This window comes from Urocitellus parryii, chromosome 7, assembly GCF_045843805.1.
Source record: "Urocitellus parryii isolate mUroPar1 chromosome 7, mUroPar1.hap1, whole genome shotgun sequence".
NCBI lineage: Eukaryota > Metazoa > Chordata > Mammalia > Rodentia > Sciuridae > Urocitellus > Urocitellus parryii.
Genome location: NC_135537.1, coordinates 149402572 through 149421628, shown reverse-complemented (window position 1 = coordinate 149421628; position 19057 = coordinate 149402572). Strand labels below are relative to the sequence as shown.

General features: G+C 34.6%; 1 protein-coding gene across 4 annotated transcripts in view; it reads right to left on the bottom strand.

Moving 5' to 3' along the window:
• Nucleotides 1–19057, bottom strand: part of Bcas3 (BCAS3 microtubule associated cell migration factor) — a 575232-nt gene that overhangs the window by 275019 nt on the left and 281156 nt on the right. For all 4 annotated transcript variants that reach the window (XM_026398023.2, XM_026398025.2, XM_026398024.2 and 1 more), the window contains one exon: nucleotides 18556–18656. In XM_026398023.2, the coding sequence (XP_026253808.1) occupies nucleotides 18556–18656 (101 nt within the window). The remainder of the gene's footprint in view (nucleotides 1–18555; nucleotides 18657–19057) is intronic.

The following is a 19057-nucleotide window of genomic DNA, read 5'->3' as shown; positions in this document are numbered from 1 at the left end:
AATAATAATGATAATAATGATAGTAATAACAATAATAATTGAAGGGACAACAGTAGAGGAAAAAGGCAGATCAGGAGGATGGTGGAGAGGAGGAAAAGTTAAGGTACTGGGGAATGAGACTGATTAAATTATGTACATGTATAAATATGACACAATGAACCCCACTATTATGAATAATTATATTGCACCAATAAATAAAATTAAATATAAGTACTCAATATACTTACTATTAGAGCAGATAACTAGTCTTAGAATATTGGGTTTGGATTTTAGATATTCAAGGAAAAAAAATCAGGCTTCTTAAAAATGAAGTTAATAGGATATACGCATTGCTTTAAGATAGAATAAAAAAAATGTACCTAACACTTTTTGATTCAAAGCAATGACAAAGAATTGCCTATACATCTATAAAAAACTAATAACCACATACAGGTTATGGGTGCGCTCTTCACACAAACTAACACAAAGGTTAATACTAAAAATTAAGAAGTACTTATTTATGAAGCAATAGGGCAAACTCTGGTTGTATTCATCCATCCCAAGAATTCCTGAGGTGCCAGTGTCAACTCATCTCAGCTGTGACTCTGGAAGCTTTAGAGGGCACAGCTGATCAGTTACCACTGATGGTAAACTCCAGTCTTTAAATTTTCACAGATGTCAAGAAGCTGCCCTACTCCCTGGAAGTAATTGCAATGCTTCTGGTATCAGGGAAACCTGCTTCTCAAGTAAGGCCAAAACTCCTAACTCAAATGGTATCTGGTTTTTTATGTAACAGAGTCGTATGGCTCTTTGTTGTTGAAAACCTATAATATATTCATATGCTGCATGTGTTGATTTAGAATGAAACTTAGCTAATCTTTTAATCTGCAAATTCATACTGATTATAAATAAGATTAAATTCATTTTTAAATTCAATTATAAATTTCAAACTCAGTCTGATTTAAAAGTGGAGAATCAAAGAGGTACATAGAGATTTTAACTTGAAGGAGTGTGAGAAGGGTCATCCTGGCAGCTGAGTTTCATGTGGGAGGTAGGATAACATATTCTTCAGATTCAGGACCAGAGAGTTTTCATTTTTCCCTCCTCTCTGCAATAAACTCCCCCCTTCCTCTGCAAACAAAAAAACGCCTACCAAGCTAGATAGAGCCTTAAGTGAAGACCTGAGAGGTGAGTAATGTTGTGATAGCATTTTTTAGTCCTTTAGGTTATTTAAGGAAACAACATTATTTTTTCTAGCAACAGAGAAATCTGTGAGTTAAATGACATCATGCTGCCATGAATGAAACAGCTCGGGCTCAAAGTTCACCCAAAGGCCAACAGTGATAAACTCTTATTCAAGGACAAACTTCAATATATTTTGAATTCTTATTAAAAACAGAATTTATATAGCAGCCATACAAGAAGAGAGGGATCTTTATTAAACTCTGTTTCTGATCAGAAAGCACTCAGGATGTGAGGATGAAATTCTGTTGGAGAATGTAGTTACTTAGTACAAAAACCAAAATTTGCTTTTTAAAGAGACTCCAAAACCAAAGAATCCAAAAACAAAACAGATAAAGCAGGGCCTCATGACCTAGCAAATCATGGATGAGGAAATATAGCAGTCAACTAATACATGTAAATGATAGTAATGAGAGATTTACAAATTTAAACAAGTTGTTTCACACCTATCAAAGGGGCAAAAATTAAAGACTTTTGTTAATAAAAGGTGGTGTGGGGGGGTGTTAAAAATAATACACCCAAATGAGCTCACACTCTCACTTATCTGGAGAAAAAATGGAAATGACCAAAATGAAGAGTACTATTAGAGTCCACCCCCTGTTTATAGATGTCATAATTTAAACATAAAGGAATTCCATGAATTCATACATAATTATGTATTACTGGCTCTTCTGCTCATCAGCAGCCATTCCTTCTTCTAGTGCCACAACTAAAGTGTTACAACACAGAACAGGGAACAAGCTTTACCTACACTATATGTTAAACAGATCAATGATCTATCTTCCTTGCACCCTGACCCTGTGGTACCAGAGATGTTCTCTAATTAATTATTAAAGTTTTCTAACAGTCAGTTATTGTACATCTCTGGTTTCACTTTGCTTTTATTCCATGTTCCCAGAAGAAAAGTCACAGGCAATATACATAAGTAGGAAAATGACATATCCTCATTGTCTGAGATAACAGATTTCCCTGAAGAACTGACAGCTCAGGGTGCATCCTGCACTCCGCTCCCACCTTCCAGTTTCTCATGCACAGAGCATCACAGTGCTGCCACAGAAGACACAAACTGAGGGGCTTCACTTGATACTCTTGCTGCTCGTTTGACATTTAGTATCAGAGCAAGCTGCATGTGGGGGTAGCACTGCAGGGCTCACAAGTTAGTTCTACTTCTCAGTAGGACTGTAAATATCTTATAAAATGAAGAAAAGAACAGAAAATAATGGGTTTGTGCAATCAGCCAGTTAAGCAATTCCACTGAGCAAAAATGCCAAAGTGCCCCAACATATTCCTAAGAACTGAACAGTCTGACAATCCCTTGAAAACATTTGCAACTAAGATCAAGTTGGAGTTTATTCACTTGGAAGTCTGTACAAAAGTGCCATTTAATACCTATTATCTCAACTTGTTTAACAGCACAACTACAATATAGCCACATTAAATCAACAGCAGTAGGATAACCAGAAAAATAAGTCCATCTTGACTTTTTTTTGGGGGGTGGAGGTGGTGGTATCCTAACTGCGTAGTATCATCCTCGGAGCTTGCAGCGGGGCAGGGGGGACTTTGTCTTACCACAGTTTACATAATCATCCTATATTTGTAAATCTAACCATAAAATCATTCTTATTAGAGCTAACCTTTACAGTTGTGCAGAATACAAGACATTAATAATACCAATCTCCTTCAGGGAGGACCTAAATTCCAATGGATATAGTTTGGTACCTTTCAACTGTATATCTTGTGTACCTGTACCCACTTTATATTTAATAAAAGTGTGGGATAAGAACATACAATCAACGTAATTAAGTCAGTACAGCCAGAGTCATAAAATGAAATTAAAGAAATCAAAGAGATGACTGAAATTGATATATGAAAAAAAAAGCTGATTCTACTGCTTATTTCAGCATGTCCCCCTCCTTTTCATTAGGTCCTGTGATTTTTTTCTTAAAGAGGGTGCTACCTCACATTCAAACAACTTTCTCCATATATATCCACTTATTATTTTCACATACAGAAATATCAAATGTAAGACCAGCTTATTGACTACTAAAACACATGACAGAGTGTTTCTGCTTAGGATAATGTCTACTCTCTAGAAGCTAAAAGTATCCAAGTCTAAATTCTGTATAGAATCACAGGTGTAACCCTTCAATGGTGGCAACAGAACCTCACAGCCAATTAACCTGACTTTTGTGTAAGACACGTTTCTTTTAGAAGTAATCAATTCTCCATTTTAAATTCAAAGAACACTTCTAAAAATATAGTATTCTCTTTAAGAAACCAAGATGAGTAACAGGTATGTAGAATGTATTTTGAATTGATATTGTAAAGTAAAGAATCACTGTTTCTTGATTTTAAACTATGTTTAATCATTCAGGTACCTATAAAATAACCCTAAAGGGTAAGGTTGTTTATAAATGTAAAAATGGCCAAAATAATTTTTTTTGCAAAGAGTTAACATAACTTTTTCCATGCTCCACTTACTTATTAGCTACTACTATACTAGAAAAGTCCGAGTCATTATACAGCAGGAAGAATTAAATGCAGATTTTCTCTTGCCTAAGCAAAAGAGGCAAAGTTTTCTTGGCAAGGAGAGAGAAAAGCTTTTAGACCTGGAAGACACCAACATTTTCAACCTATACATAAGAATATAATTTAAAATCTTTACAAATAATCATTAAGGATCCATGATGTGCTCCTTATTTTAACTCTAAATATATCAGAAAACTCACAGAACCCAAACTATTGGGTAGGAATGAGACAGCGAATACTAATTCATAACCAGTGTAGGAGTTTCTCTCTAGCTTTCCCAAAGGAAGAGAGCATTTGCCAAGACTTGACCTCCTCTAGTGCTCCACAATGTCAAACTACCAGAAAGTTATTTTCCAAAATCACCGCCACTGCCTCATCTGTGTATTATGTCAGTGTATGGTATTTATAAGTCTTCATAGATGCATATGGAAATATTTATTCAGGAAAAGTTATAATAGTGGGTGGCTTATAATACTATGTTGTCCTACACAAAAAAAGTTTTGAAGAAAATAGAAGGAACAAGAGCTAAATTTTATTAATTCCATAAGGTAAGTGACAGGTAGACTTGTTACACAATTCACTATACTTTGTGCATGCCTAAATATTTCCATAATAAAAGATTATTATGGAAAATAAAATAAAAACTGTTTTGTGAATGTTTGGAAAAAACTGAACAAACATTTCTTGTTCTGAAGACTGATACACAGTCACCTCTTCTTGGCTGGGATATGAGAAATGTGGAATATTCAGGACTATTCAGTGACCCATAATTAAAATAAATCATACTGATATTTTTCTAAAATAATGTTTTCACCCAGAACACTAATATGAGCCGTCCATGTTGATATTTATACTTTATTTGCTGTAGGACATTTTATTTCTATTCTCTGTGACAAATTGAGGGGGTCCTTCCTCTAACTCTTCTATCATTTTCATGATTCATCTCTCATTCATTTATTTCCTCTTCCTTCATACTTTTCTAAAAAAAATCTTTTGGAAAATGAACTATCAATATGGTTTGAATATTTATTATTTGTAAACTTCAAAGAATATGGAGTGAAAAATAAAAGTCATTTTCATCCATCTCACTCACTGAAATAGTGATTGCAATAATGATCTCATAAAGTCAAATGTCATCCTGCCATTTCAGAAGTCTTTTAAAAATATTTTTTAGTTGTAGATGGACATAATATCTTGATTTTATTTATTTATTTATTTATATGTGGTGCTGAGAACCGGACCCAGTGCCTCACACATGCAAGGCAAGTGCTCTACCACTGAGCTACAGCCCTAGCCCCATTTCAGAAGTTTTAATATTAAGACTATTATCTTTGGGGGGAAAAACAGAGTATTAAGGCAACTCTAAAAAAAAAAGACGAAGATGAAGATGAAGACGAAGGAGGATGAGAAGGAGGAGGAGAAGGAGGAGGAGGAGGAGGAGGAGATGATGAGGAGGAAAATGAGGAAGAGAAAATTTCTAGAAAGTTAGCCATTGAGGATACACTGAACATCAAGGAAAAAAATCTCGTTACCGATAAATTATTAGGGGAATGAAGATGTTCAAAGAAAAAGGTCTAAGAGAAAATTTGAACTTGCATAGATAAATAAGAACTGGAAAGTAAAATTCCTCTCCACAGTTTTGGACATGCATAGAAGAATATAGAGTCAAACTTGGAATTTCAAGGCAAGAAAAGACTTCAAAGGGAACGAGGATACTTGTTCTATAACCACCACTTAGAAGCAAAGGCTATCTTCAGGGAGTATATTTTCCATGCAACCTACTGGATAAAGTTTTTGGATGAATAATCTCATTTAACCTAATGATGATCCTGTAAGGTGGATGTTATTCTCATTTGAAAGGAAACAAAAGTCCAAAAGGTCATTTCCCCAGAGTCACCTACATTAGCAAGTAATCAAAATGAAATTTAAATTCACGACTGCAGACTCCAAAGATCATATTCTTAAAACTAAGTAAAATTGGAACAATTCATTACTTCATTACCTATTTCATATAAAGTTTGGTCTCATTTTAATACACACCTCTGTATCCAGAGCAGACATAATATACAATGTGATCAAAAACTGGAGAAAACTTAAAACTTCAACCAGAAGTTACAATAAAGGAGTATATTAGCCATTTCAGGAAGAGTGAAAGCAACAAACAAAAATACATTGGCCCACTATGTTACATTCTTTATGATATCCCTAAGCAGTTAGAATGTATCATCTTAGTTGGCTTCATACTTAAAGGTGAATTTGACACAGCCACTGATGGGTCACTTGTGCCTGGAAAAGAGCAAGAAAGGCAGCAGAAAACACCAGTACATCCCCCCCCCCCAATTCCCTATAGAATCCCAGCCCAGACCCCACACCACATGCAGGTGGTTATGGATGATGTTCTTCTTGTACTTGTAAAATACAAAGAAAGCACAGTAGAAAAAGCCAGAAACTGATGGTATGAAGGGAATGAAGACAGTATAATGTTTTTTTAATCTCTCCACAAAGTTCCACAAAACTGCATGGTTAAAAGTCTCTTGTCACATGACAACAATAAGAACACATTCAAATTATAGGGAGAAATTTATGGCATTATATCACCTCCTTCATGGCTTGATCACTGTGTTGGTTATCTTTAATAAGAAAGATCATAAGAACCACCATTGATGTCCCCCACCCCTGCCAGTGAAACTCAGGAATGATGAAAGCTTATACACCATCAGGACAAGATGGCAAATGAAACAAATCATCTGAATTTAAGAACAAAAACAATATATTAAGCATATAGCCTTGATAATCTGTGGGTTAAAAGAGGTTACAATATAAAGATATAAGACTAAAGACAGGTGCAGTGGCACACACCTGTAACCCCAGCAGCTCAGGAGGCTAAGGCAAGAGGGTGGCAAGTTCAAGGCTAGCTTCAGCAACTTAGTGAGGCCCTAAGCAATTTAGTGAGACACTATCTCAAAATAAAATAAAAAGGGTTGAGGATGTGGATCAGTGATTAAGCATCCCTGGGTTCAATTCTGGATACCTAAATAAATAAAGACAAAAAGACTACTATTTACAGACAGAGAGTAAAGAAAAGGATGGGAAAAACCAAAGTAATATATGCACTAATTTTTCTTTTTTTCAGAGCAGGGGATTGAAACCAGGGCCTCATGCATGTTAAGAGCATACTCTCCCACTGAACTATATCCCAAGTCCTATGCTTTAATTTGAAAGAAGAAATTTCTACCAGGTATTCCTATAACTAAAGATTAGTACAAAAGGATTATTTAAAAATGTTTATCAAACATACTTTTTCTATAAGGAATAGAAGAGATTCTTTTGTTTCCATTATTTTATAACCAGGAATTACTAGTAAAATTTTTTTTAAAAATTCTGCCTCTACATAAAAATATGAAGAAAGAGTAGTAACAAGGATAATCTTTAAGATTTTGGAGTCTAGCCAACTGCAGTGGTGTGCACCTTTAATCCCAGCAATTTGGGAGGCTGAGGCAGGAGGATCACAAGTTCAAAGGCAGCCTCAGCAACTTAGTGAAATCCTGTCTCAAAAAATAAAAAGAGCTGGGGAATGTGGCTCGTAGTAAAGTACCCAGAGGGTTAAAATTTTGTTGTTGTTATTGTTGTCTAAGATACTTGTTTTCTTCTATTAAAATGTCTTGGTTCTTAATTTTCACAAGTTTCAAGATAAGTTATGAGCTTCTAGTGTATAGATCACTCGAAATCTAAAAGTTGAAAAGGATTTGTAATCCCTTAATTATAAAGAAGAGGAAACTGAGGCATAGAAAGTAATGACTGATCCAAAGCAATAGTGTTAAAGAAGGCAGAAGCATTCATGTCCAGATTCCCTGTTTCCTACATAAAGGTTCTGCCATGCATACTGTTATGCTGGGGCAGTCACAGATTTGTAAGGGTATCTCAGAAACAGTGGGAACACCTGAGCACAAGATGGATAGGTAGAGGTACTAATGAAAACTAAGCAGAAAGGCAGACCTGCAGGATTTCCCTGGTCTTTTCTGGAATTTTTTTTAAAAAAACTATCATGCAGTTAGAAGAACTAGAAACATGGCTATTACACAGCAGATTTTTTTTTTAATTCTATAAAGGACAGCAGCTGAGAGCAGCCATTCTTTTAATGGTAAAGAGGGGCAGATACACACATAAGCAACACTACTCTGAAGAAGAGATTTTTGTTTTAGTAAAATCCATATTTATATGATTACATTTCCTATAGTTGAGAGCAGCTATAATTAATGGATTTCCCTCCTTCTCTTAATGCAGCCATTTGTCAATTCAAATACAGAATGCCCAATCAATTTTGATGTATTTAGTAAGCAATTTGTCAAACAGTGCTATAATCCAGTTAATATATTAATTTTTGTCATGGAGAGAGTACTAACAACTATTGGGTTTTCTATAACTGGTTTGGAGATAGAAATCTGCACTTTGACTACAATGATCATTCTGTGGAGATAAAAAACAAACAAATAAACAAAAACAACAACTCTTGTGTCCCTATAGCTGAGAGCACATAGTAATACATCAGAACAGAAAACTATTGCATCTAAAACACCTGTATCTAATGGACAAAGTAGTTGCTAATTTATTGTAATGATCTGTGTTTGTTCAAATTCCCATCTCATAATTTTTAATAAAATAAGCATGCCAGCACATGTGAAAATGCATACAAAATAAATAGACATCTAAGGAAGAACTAGACTTTATTAACAAAAAGTATGCATTAGAAACCTACAAATACTTTATAAAAATGTATATTTCAAAGAATTTTTAATACTTAAATAAAATGTTAATTAAAAATTGAACTCATAGGGGCTGGGGCTGGGGCTGAGTGGCAGGGTGCTTGCCTAGCATGTGGGAGGCGTTGGGTTCAATTCTCAGCACCACACATAAATAAAGGTCCTCAGAAACAACAAAAATCTTAAAAAATAAAAATGGATTTAAAAAATTGAACTCATATTCTTAAAGTTTATTCATATAACTTGCTAGAGAAGTGGTTCTCTACCCTTTATTTTTCCTGTCCCAAAACTTAGTATAAACAACTGACACAGAGATTGTACTAAGGCCACCCAGTTACTGGTAGTCAAGACTCCAACTCTTAGAAAGCTGTCCTTCAGATGATATTCTGTAAAGCTCTGGAAATAACAGTTTTCTCTAAATATTCCAACCACTAATCAGTATTTCATCTTCATCGATCCCAAGTCAGTCTACATACCAGGCACTGGAGACAGAACAACTAGACATGCAGAGCTTTTTGGCAAGTGGTCCAAATTTATACCATAAAACAAAATTGGACTCTACTTACAAGGAAAGGTTAAGTTCATTTCCAAAGTCCTCAAAGGGAGACTTAGTCACTAGCAGTTGGGGCAGAACAGAGGGCCAGAGGGAAGGGTTTTAACATATCACAAATAACCTAGACAGCCATACTCAGTATATCAAGCAAATACTTTCCAAAGGTGATGGCTCTCTATTCACTACACTCGAGACTTTCTACAGTTCTCCATCAGGAAATGCAAAATCAGAGTTGGAGACAAACCATTTCTAGAAAACAAAATGGAAAAGCATAGAAAAACTTTTTTTAAAAATAAAAAGAATAAGAAACAAAGAACATTATATTCATTTTCCAGATATTAGGCTCCCATTGGCCTATTTATGAATCATGTAAGAGAAGGAAAAAACACTTTCCAGAGTGATTTGGCACAAGGGTGTGTATTTATTTAAAAACCTACAAAAATGTTTACTGGTCCTGCAGACCACCACTGTTTCATGTCTGGTGAGAAAGGCACCCTATGTGTCAGAAAAGCACACTGAATATTTTCCAATGACCAAAGGGGAGGAGGTCACTTATTATAAATGGATAATGAGACCTAATGCAGTGCTCGGACTATGGACAAAGAAAGGATCTATCCATAGCCCCTAGTGGATTGGTCATTCAGGCTTTTATTTCCTCTGCACACTTAATGGAGTCAAACAATCGACAGAAATTCTTTAGAGAAGACTGAAACTGAGAGAAACGACTGTATTCTAACTCTGACAGACAGATACAAATAGTGACCCTGAAATGGCGCCAGAACTCCTGTTACCACTAACATAACAGACAGCAGCAGCATTCCCCCTAAATTCCCATTTAGTCATTTATTAGCAAGTAACCTTACTGATGGAAGTGATGGCACATCAAACCTCAAGCTCCTGCCAATATCAGCTCATTCCATTACTGCAGGTAAGCAGAGACTGACCGTTCTATTTCAGCTCCTTACTTTTGGAGAAAGTGGCCAATAGATATCCCTGCACCTATGCCCTCATCCCCTCATCCCCAACTGTCAAAATGTATATTCAGCAACAGCAGTATCTGTACATAAAAATCTTAATCTAAGGAACATAGTAAATGACATCAGAAGCAGAGGTACTGGTGGCTTATAGTATTTTGACCAATAGATTGTTTTTCTTTAATCTATCAGAATCAATGTCCTTTCCCAGTGAGATCTGCTAATTCAATATGATATATATTGCCAGCATCAATGGAAAAAAATGCCTACTCTCAACTGTACTGAATACAGCAGGTCATAAAACAATCTAAAGGAATACTGAACTAGTAATATTATCTACAATTTTATAAAATAAAGATGTTTAAAAGCAAAAAGAAGCTCTTTGTAGATACTTTTGTTTCATTTCAATTTTAAGAATAATTATGACAGGAATGTAGCTTACATGTACAATTTTTTTTTTTTGCCAACTTGAAGATACAAATGACAAGATTCACTTTAGAATACGATACAGATCATTAGGCAGTAATAGAACTTGGGAGACTGAAACATCTCTCCCTGCCCCCTTTTTGGGGACTTTTAAACATCTTAAGATCAGCAATGACAAAATACTCAATGAATTACTCCATTGGTCTGAAGCTCTCCAATTCCATATAACCAAATGCCGAATGTATTCTCTGATATAAGGAGGCTGATTCGTAGTGGGATAAGGAGAGGGAGCATGGGAGAAATAGACTAACTCTGGATAGAGCAGAGGGGTTGGAGGGAAAGGGAGGGGACATGGGGTTAGAAATGATGGTGGAATGTGATGGACATTATTATCCAAACTACATGTATGAAGACATGAATTGGTGTGAATATACTTTGTACACAACCAGAGATATGAAAAATTGTGCTCTATATGTGTAATAAGAATTATAATGCATTCTGCTGACATATAAATTTAAAAAAGAAACTAAAAAAAAGACAAACTTTCAAATTCATCACTTATAAAGCTTGCTGACTGTACATCATACTTTTAATTAATTATTTCATATTGTTTCATAGAATAATAAACTTCAATTTCATAATGTTCCCACAAGTCATGTATGTGACTAAAATCAGGTCTAAAAGTTTTGACTGTTTCTTCAGAAATGTAAATGAAACTTACTAAATGTTTTGAAACATTTTATGAAATGTTAGTTTCACTAAAATATCTCTATGTAAATTGATAAGTTTAAGTATAAATAAGTGAAATTTCAATCTAAGTGGCTTCTTAGCTAGTTCAGACAGTCAAACATAAGATACAACAGCAGGACACACCCTATGGGCAACAATGGACTATAAATACTCTTTAAATAAGTCCTACATTACAAGTTTCCTCTACAAGAGAAAAACATTTCTTTCTTCCCCTTCCACCTCTACCCACTCTTGGGCAAATATTTATTATGGACAATGCAAGGAAATATCATTGAGTGCCTCCATCACACTGGGCACATACCACAATAGCAATGCAGATCAGGATGTTAGCTTAAATCTAACGTGACGTTTGAGAGACAGCAGCTTGGAAGAAAATGCTGCATATTTTAATTGCTTCTCCATGGCACTGTACAATGTCCATTATAGAGAAGAGCAATACTTTTGTTTTAAATTTGTGTATCATTTTTCTTTGTAGGTAGGGAAACTGTGAGTTGGTATCAGCAATGTGCACAAACATATACTTCACTGGGCAAAAAAAAACCAATAACCAGTTTAACAATAATATGATGCTAAAACATTCTAAACTAAACCCAACCTCTCACTTAATGTTAGAATGAAAAATATAAACTCCTTCTGGTCTCACGGTTGTGTTTGTTAAGCCAGTAGCACAAAACTTAATTGGGTGTCAAAATCCCTAGAATGTAATTTTAATCACTGCTGACTTCTGATTTTAGTATTGCTACATGTAAGAAAAAGCTCAAAACTAGCTTTAAATACTACCCAGTTTATTGTACGTAAAGATCAAAATAAAAACTCCAGAGGTATTCAAGGAAGTAGTAAAAACATTTTTAAAAATCAGACATATCAATAAGCAGCCACACTATTCAGAAGACTTAATTCACTTCAGCAAAATAAAAAGAATGATTCTGTCAGAAGTACCACTACTACTTCAAAGTCAGGTTTCAGTTACATGCTTCAGAATGGTTAACTTATACTCTTCTCTAATTCCCAAAGTATTACCCATGACTTCTTCTTTATACCACTTCTAAATCATTTGCTTCTACTTCTCATCTGCAATTTTCTAATATGTCATGCTGTGCAGGGTTCCATAATATTCCATGGTGTCAAATATGAACATAATGAGGAAAAAAAAGTTTTAAAAATGACCCAAATAGAAACTCTAGAGATAAAAATACAATATCTGAAATAAAAATAAGTTGAAAGAAGTTAACACAAGACAAAAAATAGAATAATCAATATATGTAAGACCATAGAAATAAAAACTATAAAAATCAAACAGAGAATTAGACTAAAAGAAATTAAACAATGATTCAGTGATCTAGGAAAGTATCACATGGTTAACATAAACAAAATTCAATTCAAAAGGAATGAAAGAGAGTGACAGAAAAATATTTGAAGATATAACTGGATGAACATTGTCACATTTGGTTAAAAACTACAAATCCACAGATCTAATAATCCCACAAACCTCAAGCAAAAGAAAATCACACCATGGTTTCATTGATTTTTCTCTATTGTTTTCATGTGTTCTGATTTTTATTATTTCCCATTTCCCTTCTTTTGTTTTAATTGGCTTTATTTTTTTTTCCAGTTTATCTATGTAGAAGCTGACGCCATTGGTTCCAGACCTTGCTCTGTTACAGCCATAGGCATTCAGCCCTATCAATTTCCTGTGAGTATTCATTTAGGGCCATCCCACAATTTTTTTCTGTTTTTCTTTACAGTTTTTATTTTGCAATTATTATAAAGTGACAAGAAGTTGTAAAATGCTACAGTGATACTCTGGGTACATCCTGTAATTGCAAAACTAGGAAACTGTCATTGATACAATTCAGGCACTTTATTCAGAAATAAGCAATTTTATATACATAGCTTTACAAGCAAATTCAATTTATTCATATGGGGATGTATTCTGTTTTATCACAGGTATAAATTTGTGTAACCACCACTACAATCAAGGTACAAAACAGGGCTAGTCTTGGTGGTGCACACCTATAATTCCAGCGACTTGGGAGGCTAAGGCAGGAGGATCGCAAGTTCCAGATTAACCTCAGTAACTTAGCGGTGCTGTTAGAAACTTAACAACACCCTTCCTCAAAATAAAAAATACAAAGGGCTGGGGATTTGGCTCAGTGGTTAAGCACCCCTGGGTTTAATCCCTGGTACCAAAAGTAAAAACAGACACAAAACTGTTCCGTTACCACAAAGTTCTACCTTGTATTAATCTTCTATCAGCAAGAAGATTCCACCCCCTCTGCCACCTTGCACCTATCTGGTCACCACTAATCTGTAATCCATCTCCACAGTTTTGTCATTTTGAGAACGATAGATACATGGATCTGAATGATGCAAATTTCCTAGATTGGCTTTTTTATTTGGCATAATTTCCTTGAGAGTCATCAAACTTGTTGCATGCATTAATAATCAAATGGACTTTTTAAAACACATAATAGTCTAAGATATGAATACTTTCTGGTTTCAATATTACTGAGTTTATAATAATTCTTAATCTCCCTTGTGATTTCTCCTGTGAACCACAGATTCACCTGAGATCACACACCCATGGATTATTTTAGAAAGAAAGAATTTCAACATCTGACACCCAAGCTCCCACCAAGCCAGTTAATGTCAGCAACTTAAAAATATTGCTGTGAACCAGAAGTTGTGGCGCACACTTCCCAGCAGCTTGGAGGCTGAGGCAGGAGGATCACAAGTTCAAAGGCAGCCTCAGCAACTTACTGAGGCCCTGTCTCTAAATAAAATATAAGAAAGGGCTGGGGATGTGGCTCAGTGGTTGAGCGCCTCTGACTTCAATCCCTGATACCAAAAATAAATAAATAAATATGCTGTGGGAAAATTACCTGAAAGAAAAGGAGAAAATATTATTTTTCCTCTAAATAAAGGTTTCCCAAATTGACTCAGTAAGCCCTGCTTTTAATTTACAATTTAGAAGGTTGAAAGCCAACTAAAGATAAAGTTATTATCTACTCTGGGATCATATTCAAAACTGATTGATATTTACTGGTATGTTCTGAGGCATAGCTTTGTTTTTTTCAAAGGAACACACTGTAATAAAATGCTTTTGTTAGAAAAGGTAAGCACATTATATAATTTTTATTCTGAATGGAAAAATATAGTGTTAACACAATCACTGATCTCCTTTGCTGTAATCTTTTTATAAACTTTTATAAAAATTCCCCAGATATTTATGTCCAAGGAAAAATACATTTTGGATTATAATTTTTTGTCTATAAACTTCACTGAGATAAATAGCTAGTTTAGATTACCACCTATGCATTTAGTTTCCATAAACAAATTAACAAATCTACTGCATTGAGCCACACAAAATTGCTGATATTAGACTTTTTTTTAAAAAATGGCATTATATGGTTCAACAGAACAATTAAAGAAGTCCCCTCTATTGTGACTTCTGCATAGACCATTCTAATACAACCTCATCTGTGATACACCAAAATTTCTCAAGACACATCAGTATTTCTCAATCTTGAAAATTTTATTTAGTTAAAATAAGGATCAAGCGCTACTACAGTTAAAAGCACAGCATTTGGAGTCTTTTATTTACTTTATCTTATAGGTAAGCAAGAAGTCTATAGTGTTTGGGGCGGTTTCCCTTTCCTTCCCTACCAGCTCCCCATTTGCCACATATCCAGAACTGTTTATCAACTGGTAGTGTATTTATTATGATTACAGGCTGGAAGGGGAGTAGAGATTCCTTGTTAAACATCCTCTCTCTTGCTCTCTTCTCCCTGAGAAGACAGTCTCTTTCCTATTTCCATTTACATCATTCTTTGTCTACTATAATTATAATTTCCGGAGTTTGTAAAAGTCTGCTTCACTTGATCCACACTCTAAATACAGCAAAAGAAAATGTTTGTAACATTTGTGAAGTCTGTATTAGAGTTCTAGAATTTTCTATAGAGTTTTATTTGAAAATAGTTTTAAAAAGACATTTATCAAGGTTATCAAGTTGGGAAATAACAGGTAATTTGCTTTTATTTATTTTTGTGGTGCTGGGAATTAAACCCAGGGTCTTGCCTGTGCTACTCAAGTACTCTGCCACTGAGCTGCATTCTAAGCCCACCAGAGGTTTTCAATATGGATACATAAAACACCAACAAAAGCCCTGGCTTTTGTTATGTTACACTTGTGTTTTAAGAGGTACCATTTAAAATGGCTTCAACGAGAGGACTTGGAAAGAAAACTGAAGAGTAATAGTCTTTTAAAGAATGAGGCTCTAGCGCTGGGGTTGTGGCTCAAGTGGTAGAGCGCTCACCTAGCACGTGTGAGGCACTGGGTTCGATCCTCAGCACCACATAAAAATAAAGATATTGTATCCACCTAAAAATAAAAATAAATCAAATTATAAGAATGAGGCTCTAACTTCCAGATGAGCAGGTAAAGGCACTGTCTCTAAAGTGGCACCAGTATTGCTTCTATTGTATTTTTATTCCTCTTACCCAAATGTCCACATTTTTGCACACGTAATAGTTTCAGCCATATAATATTCTGGCATATCCATGACGTTCAATAAACTACCTTTTTAGCCAGGCATGGTGGTGCACACTTAAATCCCAGTGGCTTGGGAGGGTGAGACCAGAGGATCTCAAATTCAAAGCCAGCCTCAGCAAAAAGCAAGGCACTAAGCAACTCAGTGAGACCTTGTCTCTAAATAAATACAAAATAGGGTTGGGGATGTGGCTCAGTGGTCGAGTGCCCCTGAATTCAATCCCTAGTAACCCCCACCACCCTCAAAAAATACCTTATATATAAAAGAAAAAAAAAACCTCTCTTAAAAATCCATGCTAGTTCTGTACCTCTCATCTCAATATAAAAAAGCAAAATAGTAATTATTGCAGAATCATCCATCTCTTAGATATTATTAAGTATATATTTCACAAGATCAAATATATTGATTATAATATTTTATGATATTACAACATATCAGAATTACAGAATAGTTAGTACATTATTAATAAAAAATTTCCAAAGAAATTTTGTGAATTTTATTAAAGTCCCAGAAGCCTATTATTTGAAAATAAGTACTTCTGAGATAAGAAACAAAGGCATGTCATGATGTTTGAATGTACATATTGTTTCACGCAGTTTTTAAAAGGACTTTACCATCATTTCATTGATCAATATTAAAACCTCTGTAAGATAAGAACAAGTATTATAACTGATATTTTACATGTAGCAAGTTATTACGATGTGGTTAGAAATAAAACTCAGGCTTTTTCATCCTTATAATAATGCTAATCCATCTGGAATTCCAAAGACTAATATATAATGTATTATATTCCTTATTTTAATTAGAAACCACAGAATCATTGGTGACTACTTTCTTTCAAATTGTCTCTAACGAATTCCATTCCAACTCCTTAACAGCTTGAACGTCTGTCTATCTTCTCTAATATAACCTTAATTAAAGCTCTCATCTTGTGCCAGGATCACCTAGCCTCCACTCCCTTCCTATGAATCTTCAGCTGTGATGCTGCCAGAAGAGTAAGCTTTTGGAAACAGGATGCAGGGGCACTGGGGTGTAGCTCAGGAGTGAAACACAAGCACAAGGCCCTGGGTTCAATCCCCAAGACCACTAAGGAAAATTAGCATAAATAAATAAAATCTAATTCTGTGTCACTCCTATACTTGAAAACTGATGGCTGGCTACTGTTCAGAATGGTAGTTTTTAAACTATGCACTTGGGGACTTTTGTTAAATTGGACAAAGGTGTCTATGGTGGCTAAAAATCAAGAAATACCAACCAGTTTACTTACTGGAACAAAAAAAAAATTAAGAGATACAGCTACTTTTTAAAAAATGTCTTCTTACGTATTTCAGATTTCTTATAGTTTGTCTACTAAACAGACTAACAGGTATCCAAATAATAAAATAAAAAGCAATGTTAACTCTGAAAGAATCAACTATGCTTATTTTTGCCCCTTTTGAGGTAGTGGAAAATATGCTCATGATTCTTCTTTATACAATATATAGGTCACGTTTTTTCCAGTTCATAGGATACTTAAACATATGCATAAAAAAACTAGAAACTAACAACTTCTACATATGCTGTTTCTTGAGCAAATCTGAAAACCACATTTTACCCCTGTGAAACCTTTGGCAGGTTACGCACTGTTCTTGTAGTTGAACGTATAACCTTTCACTGATGCACACACATACCATTGCATTTTACTCATTTACTAAATGTCTCTGGAATTACGTAGTGAGGTGACTGAGGACAGAAGCACATGCAATTCACCTTTAAATCACAAATGCGTGACATAAAGTATGCACTTGATGAATACTTGTTAGAAAAAGCACTGAGTTTATGTGAGAAAGACTGCCAATTATTTATTACAGGTGTAGAGTCTCATAACTGTAGAACAAAGTGTATAAAAATATTTTCTGATTCCAGCATAATATGTGACATATTATAAAAATGAAATAATATAGTTCTAAAATTATTTAAATTCATACTTTATAATACACTAGGCAAGACAGTAAGTTGGATACAGCACAACTCAATTAAAAACATGTCAATGTCAATTTTTAGGGAGTTTCTTAAAAACATGCAGTCCTTAGAGCCATCAAGTTAAATTAGGATTCAGTCTATCCTACAAAACTGAATTATAATTGTAAAGAATTTTAAATTCTATCAACAATAACTGGATAATAAGTATTAAATTGTCTTTTCATGTCTCCTGTATTTAAAAAAAAAGGTATATACCTAGCCTAGTGAACCCTATTCAGTCTCTATACACATTAGAAGTTAAACATGAAAGCAAACAAACAAAAATCTAGCTCATTGGTAGAGTGCTTGACAAGCACATGCAAGGCCCTGGGCTCAATCCTCAGCACTGCAAAACTGAAACTAAATAACCTAATGGAGTTGAAATCATTACTTTATTATTGCAAGTCAAAATTCTACAGAAAGAAAAGCTTGCTGACATAGTTCTCATGGTGAAAAGTACTTAATTTTTGTCTTTTTAGAAGTTTATTCCAAGCTTTAGATTTTTGTTTTTATTTATTTTTTAAAATTTCGGAGCCTACCAGACATCACCTATCAATTATAATTAGTGGGCAGGGAATACAACAGCCAGAGACACACTTCATGGGTGCTAAGGTTTATGGATTACAACTGCCATTAAATATCATACTTGCTTCAGTCTGCTTATTTAAGTCCTAAGGCCTATGGGCCAGAGGTAATACGCATGTATGTTTTAAAAGTCAGTATTTTAAGACAAACTATGAAAAGATCAAATATAAGGGAAAAAAAAAAAAAGAACCAACCAGAACTACTTACAGCCAGCAAGTAGGAACTGATAATACTGTACTGCATCTGCAGCAAGGAGCAGAGGGTGGTTTGCATTAAATGGTGGTTGCAATTCATTCCACTGAGGCGTTCTAAAGAAACAGTGAAGAATATTAATATTTAAACTTAATAAATGTAATGTAAATCACCATGACTATCATCATTTATAGACACTGACAGAAACTCACGCTATCTTTGTAATCCTTAAAATGAAGTTGTAATCATTAAAACAAATGTGCTAAAACCTGAAATACAAGTCCATCTGATTAGAAAGAATAAAAAGATGGCAATGTGTCATACAGAGATATGGAGCCAACACTGTCTAACAGAAGAAGGCTCTCCAATAGCAGACACATAATACTCAGAATGTAGAATAGAAAGGGAATGTAGAATTCAAAGCCACAACTAAAGGGTTCTAATTTTATGTACTTTTTGACCAGAGTAGGACCTTTTCTATACTTAGAATATGTGTATATTTTAAAATGAAATGAGT